The sequence below is a fragment of the Epinephelus lanceolatus genome, chromosome 2 (genome assembly GCF_041903045.1).
Source record: "Epinephelus lanceolatus isolate andai-2023 chromosome 2, ASM4190304v1, whole genome shotgun sequence".
Lineage (NCBI taxonomy): Eukaryota > Metazoa > Chordata > Actinopteri > Perciformes > Serranidae > Epinephelus > Epinephelus lanceolatus.
In genome coordinates, this window is record NC_135735.1 from 267,562 (window position 1) to 288,477 (window position 20,916).

The 20,916-nt window shown below is 43.9% G+C and overlaps 1 protein-coding gene across 8 annotated transcripts in view; it reads right to left on the bottom strand.

The window, feature by feature from the left end:
- Nucleotides 1-9,866, bottom strand: part of vps13c (vacuolar protein sorting 13 homolog C) — a 126,343-nt gene extending 116,477 nt beyond the window's left edge. For 4 of the 8 annotated variants that reach the window (XM_078172938.1, XM_078172930.1, XM_078172939.1 and 1 more), the window contains exons 1-4: nt 9,660-9,866; nt 7,873-7,916; nt 7,538-7,580; nt 7,297-7,392 (exon numbers count right to left, since the gene is read on the bottom strand). In XM_078172938.1, the coding sequence (XP_078029064.1) occupies nt 7,297-7,392; nt 7,538-7,580; nt 7,873-7,916; nt 9,660-9,759 (283 nt within the window). In that variant the 5' untranslated portion in view covers nt 9,760-9,866. Of the gene's footprint in view, nt 1-147; nt 181-7,296; nt 7,393-7,537; nt 7,581-7,872; nt 7,917-9,659 lie in introns of all 8 variants that reach the window. The other 4 variants (XM_078172936.1, XM_078172934.1, XM_078172927.1 and 1 more) reach the window with 2 other exon arrangements.
- Nucleotides 9,867-20,916: the final 11,050 nt, after the last annotated feature.

Sequence of the window (20,916 nt, forward strand, 5' to 3'; positions counted from 1 at the left end):
ACACAGACACACACAGAGACACACAGAGACACAAACACACACAGAGACACACACAGAGACACACAGACACACAGAGACACAGACACACACAGAGACACACAGACGCAGCTGAAGATGAACCACCACCTGTGGACGTGGTCATCTTACCGTTATATGGACACGATTTCAGATGAGATCCAGCTGGAACACACACACATTGTCTGAGAACACACACACACTAAGAAAACACACACACACACTGTCTGAGAACACACACACACACTGAGAACACACACGTGTCTGAGAACACACACACACACACACACACACACACACACACACAGACTGACTTACAGTAGGGCACACACACACTGAGAGCACACACACATCAGAACATCAATACAGAGAGTGATCTACAGGCTCCGCCTCCACACAAGATCAGCCAATCGGCTGCATCCACCAGGTGTTGACATCGCTGATAACTAACTCAGTGTTATTTTAATAACTGTGAGAGCCTGAGGAGAGTTAACATGGTCGCTGTCATCAGAGGAGTCACCATGGCAACATGAGCAGTCTGTGACCTCTGTGACAGTGATTGTCACTGACCTGCTGCATGTCACGTGTGCAGTGTTGACACAGTGTTGCTGCTGTAACCATGGTTACAACTGATGCGACAGGAAACAGGAAGTTACTGTTAGACAAACGTTTTATTACTGAAACTTTGTCTTTAAATGGAAGTTTGTGTCAAAGTTTCCTCTTTAAAAAGACCTTAAAGCCACACTGTGTAGGAATTTCTCCCATCTAACGTTGAAATCATATATTGCATTCAAACAGATAGCGCACTCTAGCGCCTCACTGTTTCAAACATGTATTGCAACTACGGCAGCCGCTGTGTACCAAAAAGCTATGATAACATTGATGAAACCATGTCATCTGATACTTCATGGAGTATTCACCCTTTGTGTCTGACGTCACGCTCTGCGTGCGTCAATGACGAGCGCCATGATGGACTGCAGAAGTACAGAGCAAAAACTGGACGGCAAGCCGGCAAATCTCAAACTAGACATCGTAGTTCGTTATTTTTCCTTCTCTCGTGATGGTAAATATGGTGATTTTGTGCTGTGCGGTGGGCTGTGCAAACAGGAAAGGTTATAAAGCTAATTTAGCTTTTTATCATATACCTCTTGATGCCCAGAGAAGATGGGTAGCTGCAATCAATCGAAAGGACTGGCAGCCCTCAAAATACTCCCAGATTTGCAGCGAGTCGTGAATCTCTTTAGACCTGTAGGCCCAACCAGAAAAAGGGGGTTCCTTTTCAAGACGTTCATGCAAGTCTAGGACGCATGTACACGTTCACAGGCCTTTAAAAATATACGTGTTATGAAATGTAGATAACATGATGACCGATGAAAGTTTACCTTTGCCATTGTGAGGTACTTCCCCCCACTGTGAGCATAGCACCGCATACCGGTAACCCAACCAGCAACAAAAAAACTGGTGAGCATCCAGACTTTTGTAAGCTTTTAGATCTGCACCTGTGTATAGGGATACTCTGTTTACAACATAGTGGTACAGATCATGTGGACTGAAGTCGGGCAGACTAGACAACTTGGTTAGATCCGTGAATACATTGGGGAGGAAGAAGGTACGGGTCGGTATGTAACTCTGCTAACGCTAGTTTCTCCAAATACTGCTCTTTGTCAGTACCTACAAGGTGACCCACCTCAACCGACAACTGCACAACATCTTTTTGACTTGTAGTAGCCATTTATAAGGTCAAAACGGTGTTAAATGTTACAAAAAAAATGCTAATTTCAATCGAAATCACTTCTCTCTTCTGAATTTTCCCACTCATCTGTTACGGTCTGTTTACGTCCATCATTACTTCCGCCGTCCGTCATGGCACTGTCACGTGATCATGTGACATATGTGCAAAGGGTGAATTCATTCAGGGTTGCTACACAGACACACGCCACACCAGTTGACAAACCCCCTCCTCACCATGCTGGGTGTGTTTACAGCATAGGACTGTTGGGGCGGATGTAAATCCAAACAAACCAATCACATCTTGTCTTTTGACAACTGACAAGTGGCTCAACCTCACACACCTCATCCCTCTCCTCGCATCACTGCGCCGCATTACCTTTCTCCTTCAGCAGCTCTCTCCACCTGGGAAAGGCTACCCCGATGTTGACCCTCGTTTTTTGAATTCACCGGTCACATTGCCTTTTTGATTCCCTTTTGCGCTTTCTTGGCGACGAGGATTCCGTCTCCCGTGATGCTGCATGTGCATGATCCTGCATTATGCTCAAAGAGTGGAACTGTGTTATGCTGCAGTAGTGCCGGGGTAGTAGCGAAGCACCTCTTGCTCCTCTTGCTCCTCTCCTTCGGCTTCTCAGTCACGCAGCGCTGGCCCTCAACAAAAACGCCGAAGGCGGGGCTTTTCTCTGATAGTGCTATATGTCCCTTGCTGGCGGATGTATTCTCAAGATGGTGAAACGTTAAGGAACCTCCCAGACGACTTACCCATACAATGTATGAACAAATCTGAAATTCCCCTTTTAGGAGAATAAGTCAGATTATTGGTGGAGGTAATGATACACCAATGATGACATGTTTATGAATGCAGACATCGATTTTTGCCAATAAACAACTGAAAATGTTTCACACTGTCCCTTTAAAGAAAGGAGAGATTCTCTGTAAAGGTACAATTACAGTTACTGGATACAGTTAGTTTACTGATCTAAATGGCATTTCTGAGAAGTTTCAGTCTGGTTTTAAGCTACGCCATAGCACAGAAACGGCGCTTTTAAGAATTTTAAATGACTTTCTTTTAACAGTTGACACTAGTAACTCTGCTGTTCTGGTCCTTCTGGATCTGACAGCTGCTTTTGATACAGTCGATCACAATATTCTCCTGTCACGCTTAAATACTTGTGTGAGCATTAGGGGTACTGCTCTGAAGTTCAATCCTACCTCTCAGATAGAAGCTTTTCTGTCCAGCTGGGCCAGTATTCTTCGGCCACTTCCCCCCTGAGCTGTGGGGTGCCTCAGGGTTCCATTTTGGGCCCTCTCCTTTTTTTAATATACATCCTACCTTTGGGATTTTCCAGCGGACCGTTCGAGCAAGTCCGGCTTGCTGCTAACGCTGCTGCCGGGATACAGCTGAGGAGAAGCTGGCTGCACATGCTGGGACACTGCTAATGCTGCTTGCCGTGCTGCTGTAGCTAAGTCGTAACTGTAACTGATGCTGAGACTCTACTGACTGCGTGACTGGTAGACGGTGGAGGGTGGCGCAACAGGCCAAAACACAAATTCAAAACATAAACATGATTTTTAGATGCAAATATTCTGGCCGTACTATTGTTGTCGGTGAGATCAGTATGTTATATGAACATTATTCCTTAGTCTCTGTGACATATTAGGAGGATTTTACGACTATTTGCTTTAGATTTCTTACATATAGCTCCTTTAATTGTTTTTAAATGTTTAAATGGTTTGGTACCATTTTATTTATCAGAGCTTGTTCAGCCTCACAGTACTACCAGGGCACTTAGTTCGTCAAACCAGCTGCTCCTGGAAGTACCGTTCAATCCATGCTAGGCGAGTATTCTCGGCTCTTTCTTTCTTACTTTCTATTTTATTCTAACTTTGTTCTAAATTGATTTCTTATTACTGTTTTATTTATTACTATATTTGTGCTTGATTATTTATATTGTATCTTAGTAACTGTACAGCACTTTGGTCAACTGAGGTTGTTTTTTTAAACGTGCTTTATAAATAAACTTTGACTTGACTTGACTAGTTACAGTTACAGTTACAGTTAGTTATAGTTACAGGTCTTGAACGTAGATGATAGGGCATTAACGACTTTGATTTTTTTCAGGTCGACTTATCTGTCAATAAAGTCGAAGTTGAGTCGACAAGTCATTTGATGACATCATCTCACTGACACAGCGGAGGAAAGTGAAGTATCTCCACACATGTGATGTGTGTCTGTCAAGCCCAAACATACTCGGGCGGAACATACGTGGAACGCTAACTATGCAGAGGTCTGCGCGGACTCAAGGCAGACGTCCGCAAGCCCTGTGCACGCAAAGCTCAGATTTTACAACCGGGCAGACTCCGCTCCGCGCACCAGTGACTGCTCGGCATGTATTTTTCACATCGCAGGGATTTTTCACGGACATTTTTACAGGAAACTACAACGCAGAAGTGCGCTCAACTATGAAAGCCCAAATGAGTGCAGACATTCCTCGCGGAGTCTGCTCCGCTTAAGTATTAGTGTAAGCCAATCAGAGGTAGCGATTGCATTCCGTACACAAGCACACAGAGAGAGAGAGAGAGAGAGAGAGAGAGAGAGAGAGAGAGAGAGAGAGGGAAAATACACACGACTTGTCGACTCCTCCTGGGGGGTGTCGACTTGTGCCACTGACGTCGACAAATCAGCTTTTCTGTTAATGCCCTAGTAGATGAGTAAATATACTCTGTCAGTGTTTACATCACAGTAAACATTAGAGCAGCTTCACTGCTGTAACACTTATGACTCCGCCCACTGACTCCGCCCACTGACACCTTAACGTCATCGTCACAGTACTGTGAGTGTTTCAGAATAAAAGCCTTGTGATAACAAACAAAGTTCTTCTGTCCACAGAGATGCTGTCAGAAGGCTTTTATTTTGAAACACAAACAGAAAGTGTTGAGTTAAAAATAAATATTTGTATTGTTTAAATCTGAACTGTGGTTAAAGGCAGTGTGATGTCATCATGATCATAGAAACACCATCTTTACTGTCTGTCTCTGTTGAAACGCATCACGGAGGAACAACAGGCGAGACTGAGCAGCGGCGCTCACACAAGCAGCCTCAAAAGAAGATAAGGGAGCTGACTCAGCGCCTGGCGGCTGGACCTCCATCTGCAGACCTCCTCACAGCTCATGTGTTCACCAGGTGTGAGAGTGGGTGTGGAGGTCAGGTAACATCACCTGGTGACAGAGGAGGTGGAGCTGGTGTGGGAGGGGGAGGAGTCAGAGTCAGTATTCACTTCAGTGAAACTGATCAGCAAACAAAGTGCTCTGAACTTCTGGGCGTCAGAGCCACGTCCTGTTCACACCGTGCACCACCAACATGGATGACATCACCGTTGCCATGGTAACAGTGTTAGAGAGCGGCGCTCAGAGAACAACCTGCTGTCGTACCGTCAGACAATAGAGTGGCCTCGGTCGTCTTTAGCTCGCTTCCACAGTACAACGGGAGAAACAAACAGCTATTGTTGTTGTTGTTGTTGTTGTTGTGCAGTATATAAAGGGACTGATGGGGCCGTGGGTGGAGCAGCTCTGACAGAGGCTCCGCCCTCTTTCCCTGCAGGTGTTCTGGGTGAAAGGAGTCGGACAGGTGTGAGGTCACTCTGTCCAAAAGGTCTTTATGTCCCATCTCTGGGATGTCTGGGGACACAGCGTCTGAGTGGACCATGTCCAAACAGTTACAGTAAGAGGACAGACGGTGTCCGTCATGTCTCCTCAGCAGTAGTGACAGACAGAGACAGAGGACGAACAGAGACAGAGGACGGACAGAGTCAGAGGACAAACACAGACAGAGGACGGACATAGACAAAGGAAGAACAGAGACAGAGGATGGACATAGACAGAGGAAGAACATAGACAGAGGAAGAAAACAGACAGAGGACGGACATAGACAGAGGAAGAACAGAGACAGAGGACGGACATAGACAGAGGAAGAACACAGACAGAGGACGAACAGAGACAGGACGGTCAGAGACAGAGGACGAACAGAGTCAGAGGACAAACACAGACAGAGGACGGACATAGACAGAGGACGGTCAGAGACAGAGGATGAACAGAGTCAGAGGACAAACACAGACAGAGGACAAACACAGACAGAGGACGAACAGAGTCAGAGGACAAACACAGACAGAGGACAAACACAGACAGAGGACGGACATAGACAAAGGAAGAACAGAGACAGAGGATGGACATAGACAGAGGAAGAACATAGACAGAGGAAGAACACAGACAGAGGACGAACAGAGACAGAGGACGGTCAGAGACAGAGGACGAACAGAGTCAGAGGACAAACACAGACAGAGGACGGACATAGACAGAGGACGGTCAGAGACAGAGGACGAACAGAGTCAGAGGACAAACACAGACAGAGGACGGACATAGACAGAGGAAGGACAGAGACAGAGGACGGACATAGACAGAGGAAGAACAGAGACAGAGGACGAACAGAGACAGAGGACGAACAGAGACAGAGGACGGACATAGACAGAGGACAAACAAAGACAGAGGATGGACATAGACAGAGGAAGAACAGAGACAGAGGACGGACATAGACAGAGGACGAACAGAGACAGAGGACGGACATAGACAGAGGAAGAACAGAGACAGAGGATGGACAGAGACAGAGGATGGACAGGGACAGAGGAAGAACATAGACAGAGGACGGACAGAGACAGAGGAAGAACAGAGACAGTGGACGGACATAGACAGTGGACGGACATAAACAGAGGAAGAACAGAGACAGAGGAAGAACATAGACAGAGGACGGACAGAGACAGAGGATGGACAGAGACAGAGGATAGACAGAGGAAGAACATAGACAGAGGAAGAACAGAGACAGAGGAAGAACAGAGACAGAGGACGGACATAGACAGAGGAAGAACAGAGACAGAGGAAGAACATAGACAGAGGAAGAACATAGACAGAGGAAGAACAGAGACAGAGGACGGACATAGACAGAGGATGGACAGAGACAGAGGATAGACAGAGGAAGAACATAGACAGAGGAAGAACAGAGACAGAGGACGGACATAGACAGAGGATGGACAGAGACAGAGGATAGACAGAGGAAGAACATAGACAGAGGAAGAACAGAGACAGAGGAAGAACAGAGACAGAGGACGGACATAGACAGAGGATGGACAGAGACAGAGGATAGACAGAGGAAGAACAGAGACAGAGGATGGACAGAGACAGAGGATGGACAGCTGCTGAGGCTGATAAAGGCGGAGGATGTTCAGTTGGCCTCCAAAAGGTTCTTCAAAGGAACATCTAGAACCCAGAGGAGAACCATAGAACCGACCAGACCTGAGAAACCTTAGGAGGATGTCTGCTGTCCCTAGACCAGAATTAACGGTGGACAATGAGTAGATGGACAGTTGTGTCCACGTGTGGCGGACATGTGTCCACTCTCCTGTCTGAGCTGTGATTGGCTGATCTGGTGATGGAGCTCTGGTGACAGGACAGACTGTCTCTGAGGACACCAGGGACAAACAGGAAGGATCAAACATCACTCACTGGCTCCAGGGACGACCAGTAGGTACAGACCGTCCAACGTGGCGACGACCGCATCGTTATAGAGATTCTTCCACGGAATCTTCAACGTCAGCTTTCCTAAAAACACAAACAGGAAGTCCACAGACAGCAGCCGTTACATCATCAGGTTAGATATTTGTCCTACAGACACAAACAGGAAGTCCACAGACAGCAGCTGTTACATCATCATTCTGTGTTCTGACATCACACTGACAGAACTCACCGATCTGTCCGGCCTTCACTTTGAACGGAACATCAAACTCACTCTGAAACACAAACACAGATTATTGATTACTGATCAGAGTCTTATTGATCTAAACATCCTGTCGTTAACAGAACCATTCTCATTGGTCCTTCTGTACTTCCTCTTGGAATGATTCTCAGCTGACAGGAAGTGATGAGGGACCAAACCTAACGCCATGGCAACAGAGCGTAAACTGAACTACACAAAACAGACGTTAAAGACGTCTCTCTGGACTCTGACATGTTCTGATTCTGACCTATCAGAAACACTCTGTGGGATGACATCAGAGGGAGGGGGCGGGGCCTCAGACTTACCAGAGCGTTCTCCTTCACTCTCAGGTTCTCCAGAACAACATTTCCTGCAGAGACACAGAACACACAACTGTAAACAACTTCCTGTTTGTCCTCCAGCTGACACTGACCAGCCAATCACATCTACAATAACCAGCGGAGCTATTGATCAGTGATCGATCGATGAATAATAACCAGTGTCATAGATCCTGATCAGTCCCTCCCGTACTGGTCAAACTGGTCCGAACACTCTGAGATTATTTATAGCTGTCAGCTGATTGGTCGAGCCTGTCTGTCAGCTTTCTGTGTCTCAGGTATGATTGTCTCCACCTGACAGGTGTGACAGGTCAACAGGTATGAGGAAGCTCCAGTGATGTCATCACACCAACAACATGCCAAGACTTTATATGAAACAAGATTCAGCTGCTGTCAGCTGATCTCATGTCAGAGGTCAGAGGTCAGAGGTTCAGAGGACGGATACCGACACAAACACTTAAAGGTGTGATGTGTTTCTTTTAATGACAGCTGTCAATATAACAGCTGAACAATTATTTTCACTGTACATTGAACTAAACATGGAACATTTCTTCTTCTTCATCTTCACCACCTGTTAAAAAAACGTTTTTGTTTTTTGTGTGTGTGTGTGTGTGTGTGTGCATTTGTTAGAGTGTGTGTGTGTGTGTGTGTGTGTGCATTTGTTAGAGTGTGTGTGTGTGTGTGTGTGTGTGCATTTGTTAGAGTGTGTGTGTGTGTGTGTGCATTTGTTAGAGTGTGTGTGTGTGTGTGTGTGTGTGTGCATTTGTGAGAGTGTGTGTGTGTGTGTGTGTGTGTGTGCATTTGTGAGAGTGTGTGTGTGTGTGTGTGTGTGTGTGTGTGTGCATTTGTTAGAGTGTGTGTGTGTGTGTGTGTGTGTGTGTGTGTGCATTTGTGAGAGTGTGTGTGTGTGTGTGTGTGTGTGTGTGTGTGTGCATTTGTGAGTGTGTGTGTGTGTGTGTGTGTGCATGTGTGAGTGTGTGTGTGTGTGTGTGTGTGTGTGTGTGTGTGCATTTGTTAGAGTGTGTGTGTGTGTGTGTGTGTGTGTGCGCGCACATCGGAGTGGAACTCCACCATGCGTGAGAGCAGAGGAGAATTGTAAAGGCGCCCATGTAGAGCAGATGAGGTGGCGTGGTGCAGATAAAATCAATAACATAAAGTATAGAGCTGTTCTGTGGGAACGGTAACCTTAGAGGACTTCTGTTGTGATGCTCCTGTTATGATGGCAGGGGAAACGCTGAGTCATTCATGTTATAATGTTTGTTTCCATGGTACCATGAGTGTCTGTGAGAGTGTTTGTAGTGTGTTAGTGTGTGTGTGTGTGTTACTCTCATTATCTCATAATGACAAAAATCACGAGGGCTTTACAGGAAACACATAGTGTTTGTGTGTGTGTGTGTGTGTGTGTGTGTGTGTGTGTTTCATTAACCCTGTTTAGTGTGTGGACGGTGTGACACACTGATATGGGTCAGAAACACCGACACCTGCTCTAATGAACCAAAGCTCACCGTCATGCCTCCACTCTCACTGTGTTTGGAGGAGACATGGCGGGGACAGCAGGTGAATAAACCCGGAACACAAACTGATCAGTGTGTTGTGTTTGCGCCGATGTGACACACAGAACCTAGTGTTTAACATGATGTAAACACACATGTTATCAGACCTGCTGACATCAGTTTACACAGGAAGGAGTCTTAAATTACGATATTTCTGAACGGACTCTGGTCCCGTCACTGTCACCGCGGTAGCTACTAGCTAAAGTTAGCCGCTGAGCTCACCTCCCCAGATCCCGATCTTCAGCTGGGACTTGTCCAGGTTCTCCACGTAGTCTCCGATGAACCTGTTGAGCAGGTCGCTAACAAGAGACTCGAAGACCATGTCTGAGAGCTCTGGGTCGGACCCTGCTGTCGGGTCACCGTCTGTCTTCACCTGATTTCCGGTTCTGATGAGCAACAGTCACGGATCGACTCTCTCTGGGATCGACTGCTGTGTTCGATCGATTAGTGCTGTCTGTGTGTTGATTACAAACGGTGAGCGAAGGAGAGGGTCGATCGGTCAGCTGATGGAGGAAGTGACTGTTTATTTTCTCTGTCATCACGTGACGGCGGTGAAACGTCAGGGAACAACAACATGATGTCAGTGAAGAAAGACAACACGCACTCTCAGAAAAGAAGAAACAAGTCTGGAGGTGCTGCTCGGCCACAGAGCAACAGTATAAACAAGAAAAAGCCAGCAACACTCGGTGTCCTTCGTTACAAACTTTTAATAGGTACCTCACTGGTACAGGCGATCAAACACACAGACCGGTTTGGACAAGTGTCTTCCTCAGTGTGTGAAATGATAGAAAACAGGGTGAGAAATGCAAAAATAACCTGCATTCCCAATCTCACAGCTGCATGGCATTAGACAATCACCAGAGCACCAAGCAGAATCCTGATAATCATAGAAAATCATCTCATAGAAGAGAAAAAAGAAAAAAGTACAAAACATGTATCAGTAGGTATTAAATAGACCAATATCGAGAAAACATATCTACAATATAAAGTGCCTAAGAGTAATAAATATTTACTGAGTACACCCAAAAAAATATAAACATATACAAAATACTGCCTGGCAGCAAATGGTACAGTAAAAATATATATAAAGTGCCACAGGTCAAAGCAGTAGAACATGGTAAATGGACCTGCATTTGTATAGCGCCTTTCTAGTCATCTAGTGGCCACTCAAAGCGCTTTTTACACTACAAGTCACGTTCACCCATTCACACACACATTCATACACTGGTGGCCGAGGCTACCATACAAGGTCCCACCTGCTACTCAGTTTTTTAACACACTCACACATGGAACAGCCATCCGGAGCAATTTGGGGTTCAGTATCTTGCTCAAGGGTACTTCGACATGCAGCCTGGAGGAGCCGGGATTGAACCGCTGATCTTTTGATTGGTGGACGACCCGCTCTACCTCTGAGCCACAGCCGCCCCTCATCATAATAATAATATGATTATAATATATATAAATAATATAATTGACCTGTGGCACTTTATATATATTTTTACTGTACCATTTGCTGACAGGCAGTATTTTGTATATATTTATATTTTTTTGGGTGTACTCAGTAAATATTTATTATTCTTAGGCACTTTATATTGTAGATATGTTTTCTCGATATTGGTCTATTTAATACCTACTGATACATGTTTTGTACTTTTTTCTTTTTTCTTTTCTATGAGATGATTTTCTATGATTATCAGGATTCTGCTTGGTGCTCTGGTGATTGTCTAATGCCATGCAGCTGTGAGATTGGGAATGCATGTTATTTTTGCATTTCTCACCCTGTTTTCTATCATTTCACACACTGAGAAAGACACTTGTCCAAACCGGTCTGTGTGTTTGATCGCCTGTACCAGTGAGGTATTAAAAGTTTGTAACGAAGGACACCGAGTGTTGCTGGCTTTTTCTTGTTTATAACAACATGATGACATGAATAACCAAAACTTGTGACCTGACGTCACCTCATGTTTCCATGTTTGTATCTAACGACTGTTTTCATTAAAGATGATTCTGTTCAGTAATCAATGAATCCTCTGATTAACAAATCATCAGTGAACCATGAAACATGTAGTCATAGCACAAGGTGATCAATAATCAATAATTGTCTTGTTTTGTCAGATGAGCAGCTGCAGAGAGTTAACATAGATGTGAACATATTATAATTATTGATGAATAAATGAGTCGATGACTCTGCAGCTGGTGAAAGACTGAATTTCTATCCTGATAGATCAATAACACATCAGCAGCTATAATTTTCTGTATCAATAATCTGAAGGTTTCATTGGAATTAATCATTTGTCAGAGAGTCTACAGTCGTGTCCCATCACGTCCCGTCATCTACACACACGTCTGTTAATATTTCTGATGTGTAAAATCAATTCACACATTTATTCACAGAAACAGATAAAAAGGGAAGTTCATGAACGGTTCGTAAGAAATAAGAGAGATGTGAGACGGGACACTCTGATGAGCTGTCGAAAGTTTGAGATCAGGGACCAGACATGAGGCACATTATATTTCAAACTGTGTTTATGAACACGTCGTCGACATTTAAGGAAAGAAAGTGCAGGTAACATACAGTGACATTTATAACCTTCAGAACTCCTGAGACCGAGCAAACACCTGGAGACTAAACTAACCTGATGCTAATGACTAAATGGTCCCAACACATTTATTCCATCAGTCTGAACTCTGGTTTCACAGGTGAGATAATAAAAATAGAAACACATGGCAGCACAGCATAAACAGATCTGAGTGTAACTGGTTCAGAAGTCACCGGCTGTTTAAAGTGTTCATGCTTTAACATATTTGTAGTTACTGCTGCTGCAGACTCTTTTTGAAAACAGACACAGATAGAAACATTTTCACACAGTTATCAGTCTCGTTCCACCTGCAGACCTCTGCACACTCTTTACACTCTGTACATTCTGTACAGTCTGCACACTCTTTACACTCTGTACACTCTGTACAGTCTGCACACTCTGCACACTCTGTACACTCTGCACACTCTGTACAGTCTGCACACTCTGCACACTCTGTACACTCTTTACACTCTGCACACTCTGTACACTCTGTACAGTCTGCACACTCTTTACACTCTGCACACTCTGCACACTCTGTACACTCTGCACACTCTGTACACTCTGCACACTCTGCACACTCTTTACACTCTGTATACTCTGCACACTCTGTACAGTCTGCACACTCTGCACACTCTGCACACTGTACAGTCTTTACAGTCTGTACACTCTGTACACTCTGCACACTCTGTGCACTCTTTACACTCTATACACTCTGCACACTCTGTACAGTCTGCACACTCTGCACACTCTGTACATTCTTTACAATCTGTACACTCTGTACACTCTGCACACTCTGCACACTCTTTACACTCTGTACACTGTACACTCTGTACACTCTGCACACTCTTTACACTCTGTACACTCTGCACACTCTGTACAGTATGCACACTCTTTACACTCTGCACACTCTGCACACTCTGCACACTCTTTACACTCTGCACACTCTGCACACTCTGTACAGTATGCACACTCTTTACACTCTGCACACTCTGTACAGTATGCACACTCTTTACACTCTGCACACTCTTTACACTCTGCACACTCTGCACACTCTTTACACTCTGCACACTCTGCACACTTTTTACACTCTGCACACTCTGTACAGTATGCACACTCTTTACACTCTGCACACTCTGCACACTCTTTACACTCTTTACACTCTGCACACTCTGCACACTCTGCACACTCTGTACAGTCTGCACACTCTTCACACTCTGCACACTCTGCACACTCTTTACACTCTGCACACTCTGTACAGTCTGCACACTCTTTACACTCTGCACACTCTGCACACTTTTTACACTCTGCACACTCTGTACAGTATGCACACTCTTTATACTCTGCACACTCTGCACACTCTTTACACTCTGCACACTCTGTACAGTCTGCACACTCTTCACACTCTTTACACTCTTTACACTCTGCACACTCTGTACACTCTGCACACTGATGATGATGATAAAACTGTTTAGTTTTTACCTTTATAACATGATGTCTTTAGTTTCATATATGTGAGAGGGAACCTGTTACTGCGTGTCACTAACTCAGCTGTACTGCATGTCACTAACTCTGCTTCTTCTCCGGAGCCTTTGTGCTCCACTGTCTCTCAGGTTAACTCATATCACAGCGGTGCCTGGACAGCCTGTCTCTCTGTCTCATTGTGTCATATGGATTACTGTTAATTTATCATGTTGATCTGTTCTGTACGACATCTATTGCACGTCTGTCCGTCCTGGAAGAGGGATCCCTCCTCAGTTGCTCTTCCTGAGGTTTCTACCGTTTTTTCCCCGTTAAAGGGTTTTTTTGGGGAGTTTTTCCTGATTAGCTGTGAGGGTCATAAGGACAGAGGGATGTTGTATGCTGTAAACTCTGTGAGGCAAATTGTGATTTGTGATATTGGGCTTTATAAATAAAATTGATTGACTGATTGATTGATTGATTGATTGATTGATTACACTCAGAGAGCTTCAGAGGATCGTACCTACGACAGAGAGGGTCAGTGGGAGTGCTTACCTCGGACCAGGATACGACACATATAGCTGTTTTCTGTAGATTCTGTGATCTCATCAGATAACATGGAGAGGTGTTTCACCATGAAACATTACAGTCATGTATTTGAGGCTCCAGTTAAGACGTGTCTGAGGTTAAAGGTGCTTTAAGTGACTAGAGTCAGCTTAAAAATAAGTCATCGTATTTGGACAGTTTCTTTGTCAGTTCATCAAAATGATACATGAAGCTTAAAAATTCTTCAGTATGTGTCCCCAGGAATTTGGTGGAATTTAGTCTGTCAGTGACCTGAATATTTATTCTGATACAAACATGTTCATGTTTTTTTCTTTATTTCAACTGGATTGAAAAATAATGAAGCTCGTCTTCCTTATACTGGAGGATCATTTGTTGCATTTAAACCTTGAGCCCACCTTCATATCCACCTCCATCAGTTCTTTGTTTAAAATGTGTTTTAGATTATTCAGATTTTTATGAGATGAAAAGAAATTTGTATCATCAGCCAATAAAACTTTGTGTAGACTGCAGGAGGAATTCATAAAATCATTGATACACAGCATGAAGAGGAGCGGCACCAGTCATCAAAATCATATAAACTAAAATACACACTGACTTAAAACACATGTAACTTCCTGTGTAAACAGGATGTTTAATGTCAGATAAAATGTCACAGGTTTTCCAAACATATAAATATGTTACATGTGAAGTCAGATTTATGTATTTGTGGATCCATTTTTTTACAGGTGAAGCTGTTTGAGTGTTACAGGGTGAATTATTCAGCAGTGACACATCTGATGGGTCAAATGTACATTTGTAATGTTGAGTATTATAATAGGGTTGCCAACTTTTCAAAAAACCTTGGAGTGAGATTTAGCGGGGCCGACCACAATTTTGTTGTTTAAGCCGACACATAAAATGTTTGTTTGTCAACTGATTTGGTAGATGTGATCCTGATCCCCCGCATCCTAATGGATTTTTGGGGCGCCTGCTGGAAATAGATAGGGCCTAATACCTAACATACAAATACCATACAGAGAGAGACAATGGTGGTACAGTGGGGGTCTGGGGGTCGTCCCCCAGAAAATTTTGGATGTGGTAGAAGTGATTTCCTGCATTCTGGTGGGTTTAGGGGTAGCATTCTGGAGATGGGCAATACCTACATTCATTCAAAGCCACCCTGACTTGCAGGGCCTTCACAAGTGAACCTGCATTCAGCTCAGAGTGACTGAACTTAAAACCAGAAACTAGGACTTGTCTATGTGACGTATAGCGTATTACTCTGTAGACACAAGACCCATTTTGGATTTAAAGCAAAATAATTCATGGTTGAAATGGTTGAATATATTTTGATTAAGATTTAACTAAAATATTATTTTGGGAATAATTATATATTTTGTGTATTATTGTAGTCTAAAGAGCATTTCATGATATATTTCTAGACTATGCAAGAGTGCCTAGACCTAGGCCATTTCATCTCATTTTTGACATTTACAAAGCTCTCCAAATGCCTTTTGACATAGCTGTAGAAATTAATCGCAAAGTCACTTTTATGCTATAGATATTTTTTCTCAGCCAATTATAATCTCTCCTCACCCGTGAGGACCCTGCATGATCATCCTTTCTGGCCTCTGGTCCACTGTCTCCTCCCTGACCCTGCTCTTTATATTGTGGCAATAAAGATTAAACAAATATGTGCAAAGCAATAGTGAGCACAAGTTCTTATTAAGGAGGAGTGGGTTTTTTCCAAGTATGAAACTAGCTAGCAAGCGATTCAGTACAGGTAACAATAACATTAGTATTCTTGTTAACTAGCTTAACTTGATATATTGGCATCTATTAATTAGTCATCATTTAGCTAACATTATCTACATGCAACAGCATCACTCAACTTACACGGTTTGTTTGGAAGGAACTGTGCAAAGTTTTTTGCTTCTTGCTGGCTGGTTTGCTGAACATAGTTAACACACAGCAGCACACGTCTCGTCTGTGCAATTGATTCACATCACAACAGGACAGCGTGGTCGGCTGACTGTTTTTTTGTTGTTGTTGTTGTTGTTGTTGTTGTTGTTGTTTTTTTCCCCCATTAAAGGGTTTTTTGGGGAGTTTTTCCTGATCAGCTGTGAGGGTCATAAGGACAGAGGGATGTCGTATGCTGTAAAGCCCTGTGAGGCAAACTGTGATTTGTGATATTGGGCTTTATAAATAAAATTGATTGACTGATTGATTGATTGATTGTGAGACTACAGCTGCGCAGTCCAAGCAAATATGGACTGCACACCAATCAGAGGGTAGTTTTCCACAGAAACATTTGGCTGCACTCCATTTCACTCAGCCGGTACGCCGGTCAGGCAGAGTCTGCCCTTCTCCTCTCCCCTCTCTGAAGTCTGGCTGCAAACTTCCAACTTCTTCAACTCCGCCCACCCAGCGCGCCGGCTGTTTGAAATTAATTTAAAATACTCAGCTGCCAGCCTTTTTTCCAGCGTTCGTCGCTGGCGTGAGAATTGGTTGGGTAGAGTGAGAGCTTGAGATGGAAGGTGATTGCATGTGTCACACACCAGATGCGTGAGAGTTGGCAACCCTGATTACAATTCCACAAAGTTTGGTTCAGTTGTTTTTACCTGACACTCTCAGGCCTCTGTACTCAACATGTGGAACGTTTGATAACCAGTCCCTGTGCCCCTACTTTCACCTATGGAACTACCAAACAAATCTACCTACAGGTATTTAATAAAGTAATCTGAATCTGAATCTGTGGGGGTTCCCCACCTTTAAAGGGGCATCTCCCACCTTACCTCTCCCCTTTTGCTGTTGTACTCTGTGGGGGAGGGGCTGGAATTTGTATGGTTGTGAATGACAGAGGATTTTGTTTTTGCCACTTCCTGTCAGGAATAAACAGAGATCACCTCTGAAGATTTCCATGATCTGAGCATCTTTATACATCACCAGAGTCCACCGGTTGCATCAGTACATTTGTGAATCAGTTCCTCTCAGTTTGTGGGTCATGTGACGTGTGTGACTTCCTGTTAGTTTAGTCCATTTCCTGTCGCAGCAGATCTGTAAAAAAAAAAGAAAAAAAAAACCCTGTGTGAAGTGCACTTTACTGAACACATCAGCAGGTGGCGATGTTCCCTCACATGAGCTGACAGAACATCAGTGAGGGTTTTTGACTTCAATAATTTGTGATGTGTGATTGAAGAGTTTCCTTCATCTGTTTAATCAGTGAAATAAAGTCCAATAAAAAATAAATGTTGTGCAGTAAAGAGTTAAATACTCAGATGTGTAGATGAGGAGCAGGAAACACACACACACACACACACTCACAGAGTGTCATTACCTCTGATATGAACTGAAGTACTGTACATGTATTTATTTGACAGTCACATGAAACTGTTCCACACATTTATACCTTCCGGGGTTCAGTTACACACAGACGGACACAGGCTGTCAGGTCTGACCAGAGCCACTGATCCATATCATCACATACAGACATATAAGAGACATAAAGGACAGTGTGTCAGTGTCCCCGCTCTGTGACAAGTTTCTTTAAGTTTCCTTCAGCCGTCTCTGTTTCAAAGACATGTGACATTTCCTCCGATCAGCAGCAGCTGTGTAGATAAAGCTGTCTGAACTTCTGAGGAGGAGAACTGTTGATCTGGATTGAGGGAACTGTCAGAGGAGCATTTTGAGGAACTCCTGAACCCGACCAGTTCTGACTGGTTCTGACCAGGTGTAGCTGAACTGGTCTGGTTCCAGACTGCAGCTGCTCAGATGATTTTGCTTTAGGCTTTTCACAATTAGCACTGCAGTGATGATGATGATGGTGATGATGATGATAATGATGATGATGCTGATGATGATGACTGTGATTGTGATTGTGATGATGATGATGATGGTGATGGTGATGATGGTGATGATGATGATAATGATGGTGATGAAGAAGCTCAGCACTGACCTGCAGCAGCTCACCTGATAAACCCTGTTACTATGGTAACAGGCTGAAACAGGAAGTGTCAGCAGGTTGTTGTTGTTGTTGAGGACGAACACGTCTGATTAGAGGTCATTTCCTGCTGATGGACTGTAATCAGTCATCAGGTCAGCTGATTGGTGCTGAGTGCAGCGGTGATGTCATCAGTGTGTCACAGTTCAGAGAATCGGCGCCATGTTTGCAGAGATGAGGATGAGGAGGACAAAGAGTTCAATGAAGCAGCTGATGGATGAAGCAGCTGATCTAATGTTCCTCAATCAAACAAGCCGACGAAGTCATTACTGAGGTAAACAACAACAAATAATAACAATAATAACAACATCAGTGGACGCCTGACAGGAAACGCTCTGATTCACCGTCTCATTAAAGAACACACAGACACTTCATATATTTATATGAACACAGAGGACAGGAAACTGATGAGACTGACTTCCTGTCATCATCATCAGAGTAACTACATCGTCAGCTCAGGACAGGACAGACATGTTTGTCCCAGAGTCTCGCTGTAAACATGGACACAAACACATGAACAGAAACGAAGCATAAAAAGGAACTGAGTATTAAAGGTGAGTCATAAAATTACACACAGGCAGAAGCTTCAGTGATCAGAGCAGCGAAGGGTTAACACTGTGACACAGTGAAGGTTTGAGTCGATGTCCGACATGTTGGAGCTCTGTGAAACTTTAAAGGCCTTGGTACAGTTCAGGTGAACTCTTCTGGAAACACTTTGGAGGAAACTCAGTGTCCTCGCTGTCAGTCAGCTGATTTTAGGACCAAACTGTGGTTCAGAGAATTTGAACTTTTCCCCTCTCTGCCTGCTTCGCTCATATGAACTGGACATCCCAGAATAATCTCTGTAGGACTGTGATGATGGAAAGTAAAACAGCTGACGAGCCACAGAAGCTGATTTGACTCTCTGCAGACAGTCTGACCTCTGGGGGGCGCTGTAGAGTCCCTTTGATAACAAGTCCTTCATCCTGACTGCCATCATCATCATCCTCACCTCAGCACAGTAACTGGTGAGTTTAAACCTCAGACAGACACTGAGCTGAACTCAGGTGTTCAGAGTTGGATGATGATTGGTTCTTATGATGTTGTCTCCTGTGTCTGATGAGCTGAGAACAAATGTCCACCCTGCTGGACAATAAACATTTATTCTACATTCTATAATTACTGTGTAAATGGGATCAATAGTGAGACGTGAGAGTGAATGTTTGACTGTCAGGAGAAGTTGTTGTCAGTGAAAACTGTGAAGTTTGGTCTCAAACTTGTGACTTGGTGTTTGTTGGAGCTCTGAGGCTACACTCAGTCTGACTGCAGTTTAAACCTGTTACACACACAGCTACAAGCCAGCTGTGGATCAGAGGTACAGTGGGTCATACACTAATCAGATGATCAGAGGTTCAATCCTCAGCTCCTCCAGTGTGCATGTTGAAGTGTCCTTTGGCAGTTCCTGAACAACAAACTGCTCCTGATGGCTTATTATCAGTGTGTGAGCGAGACATGAAGCATTAAAGTGCTTAGAGAAGATTAGAAAGGATCTGTACAAGTGCAGGTCCATTTACAAGGTGACAAATATATTCATATATACATATATATATATATATATATATATATATATATATATATATATATATATATATACATATATATATACATATATATATATATATATGTGTATGTATATATACACAAAATCACCCTCTCACCCTCTCAGGGTGCTATCTGTATCACCCTCAAGCTCAGGTCCTCTACCAGAGGCCTGGGAGTTTGAGGGTTCTGCACAGTATCTTAGCTGTTCCTAGGACTGCACACTTCTGGACTGAGGCTTCAGATCTTCCTGGAATCTGCTGGAGCCACTCTCCCAGTTTGGGGGGCACTGCGCCGAGTGCTCCTACTACCACTGGCACCACGTCAACTTTGACCTTCCACATCTGTTCCAGCTGTTCTTTCAACCCGTAACACTTCTCCACCTTTTTGTGCTCCTTCTCTCTGATGTTGTTGTCGCCTGGTATCGCCACATCTTCCACCACTGCCCTCTTCTGGTGGTTGTCAAACACCACTATGTCCGGTTGGTTAGCCAGCAGCTGTTTATCAGTCTGGAAGCTGAAGTCCCACAGGATCTTAGCCCTGTTGTTCTCCACCACCTTTGGTGGTGTGTCCCATTGGACTTGGGCTGGAACCCTCCATGCATGGTGAGGAGCTTTCTTGTCTTGATATCAGTGGCTTCTGTCTCCTCCTTTGGCTAGCTTATGATCCCAGCTGGGTATCTGATGACTGGTAGTGCGTACATGTTGATGGCTTGGACCTTGTTCTGGCCATTCAGCTGACTCCTCAGGACTTGCCTTATTCTCTGGAGGTATTTGGTTGTGGTCGACTTCCTTGCGGCCTCCTCATGATTTCCATTATGATCTGTATGTTTAAGCAGGATCAAAACCAAACAAGGTGAAGCAGCCTTTAGTTTCTATGCTCTCTGCCTGTGGAACAAACTTCCAGAATATCAGAGGTCGGCTGAAACTGTCAGCTCATTTAAATCAGGGCTTAGAACATTACTATTTACTGCAGCTTACCAGTGAACTAGATATGTAACTTATTGTTAGGATAATCTGTAGCTATTGTTTTTATATTTGTCTGCTGTTGCTTTATGTTTGCTTTTTAAATGCATTTTCTGCATTGCTTTTAACTATTTATTGTCTTGCTTTTAGCTTTTGTTTTTAATGATCTATTGTTCCTTTAATGTTTTATTTTAATGTATTTCTCTTGTAAAGCACATTGAATTGCCTTGTGTATGAATGGTGCTATATAAATAAAATTGCCTTGCCTTGCCTTGAAATTTGGCACAGTGGTAGAAGGTCATGGGAGGATGCGAATGAAGCAATATTACATCAACGGGCCAAAGGGGGGCGCT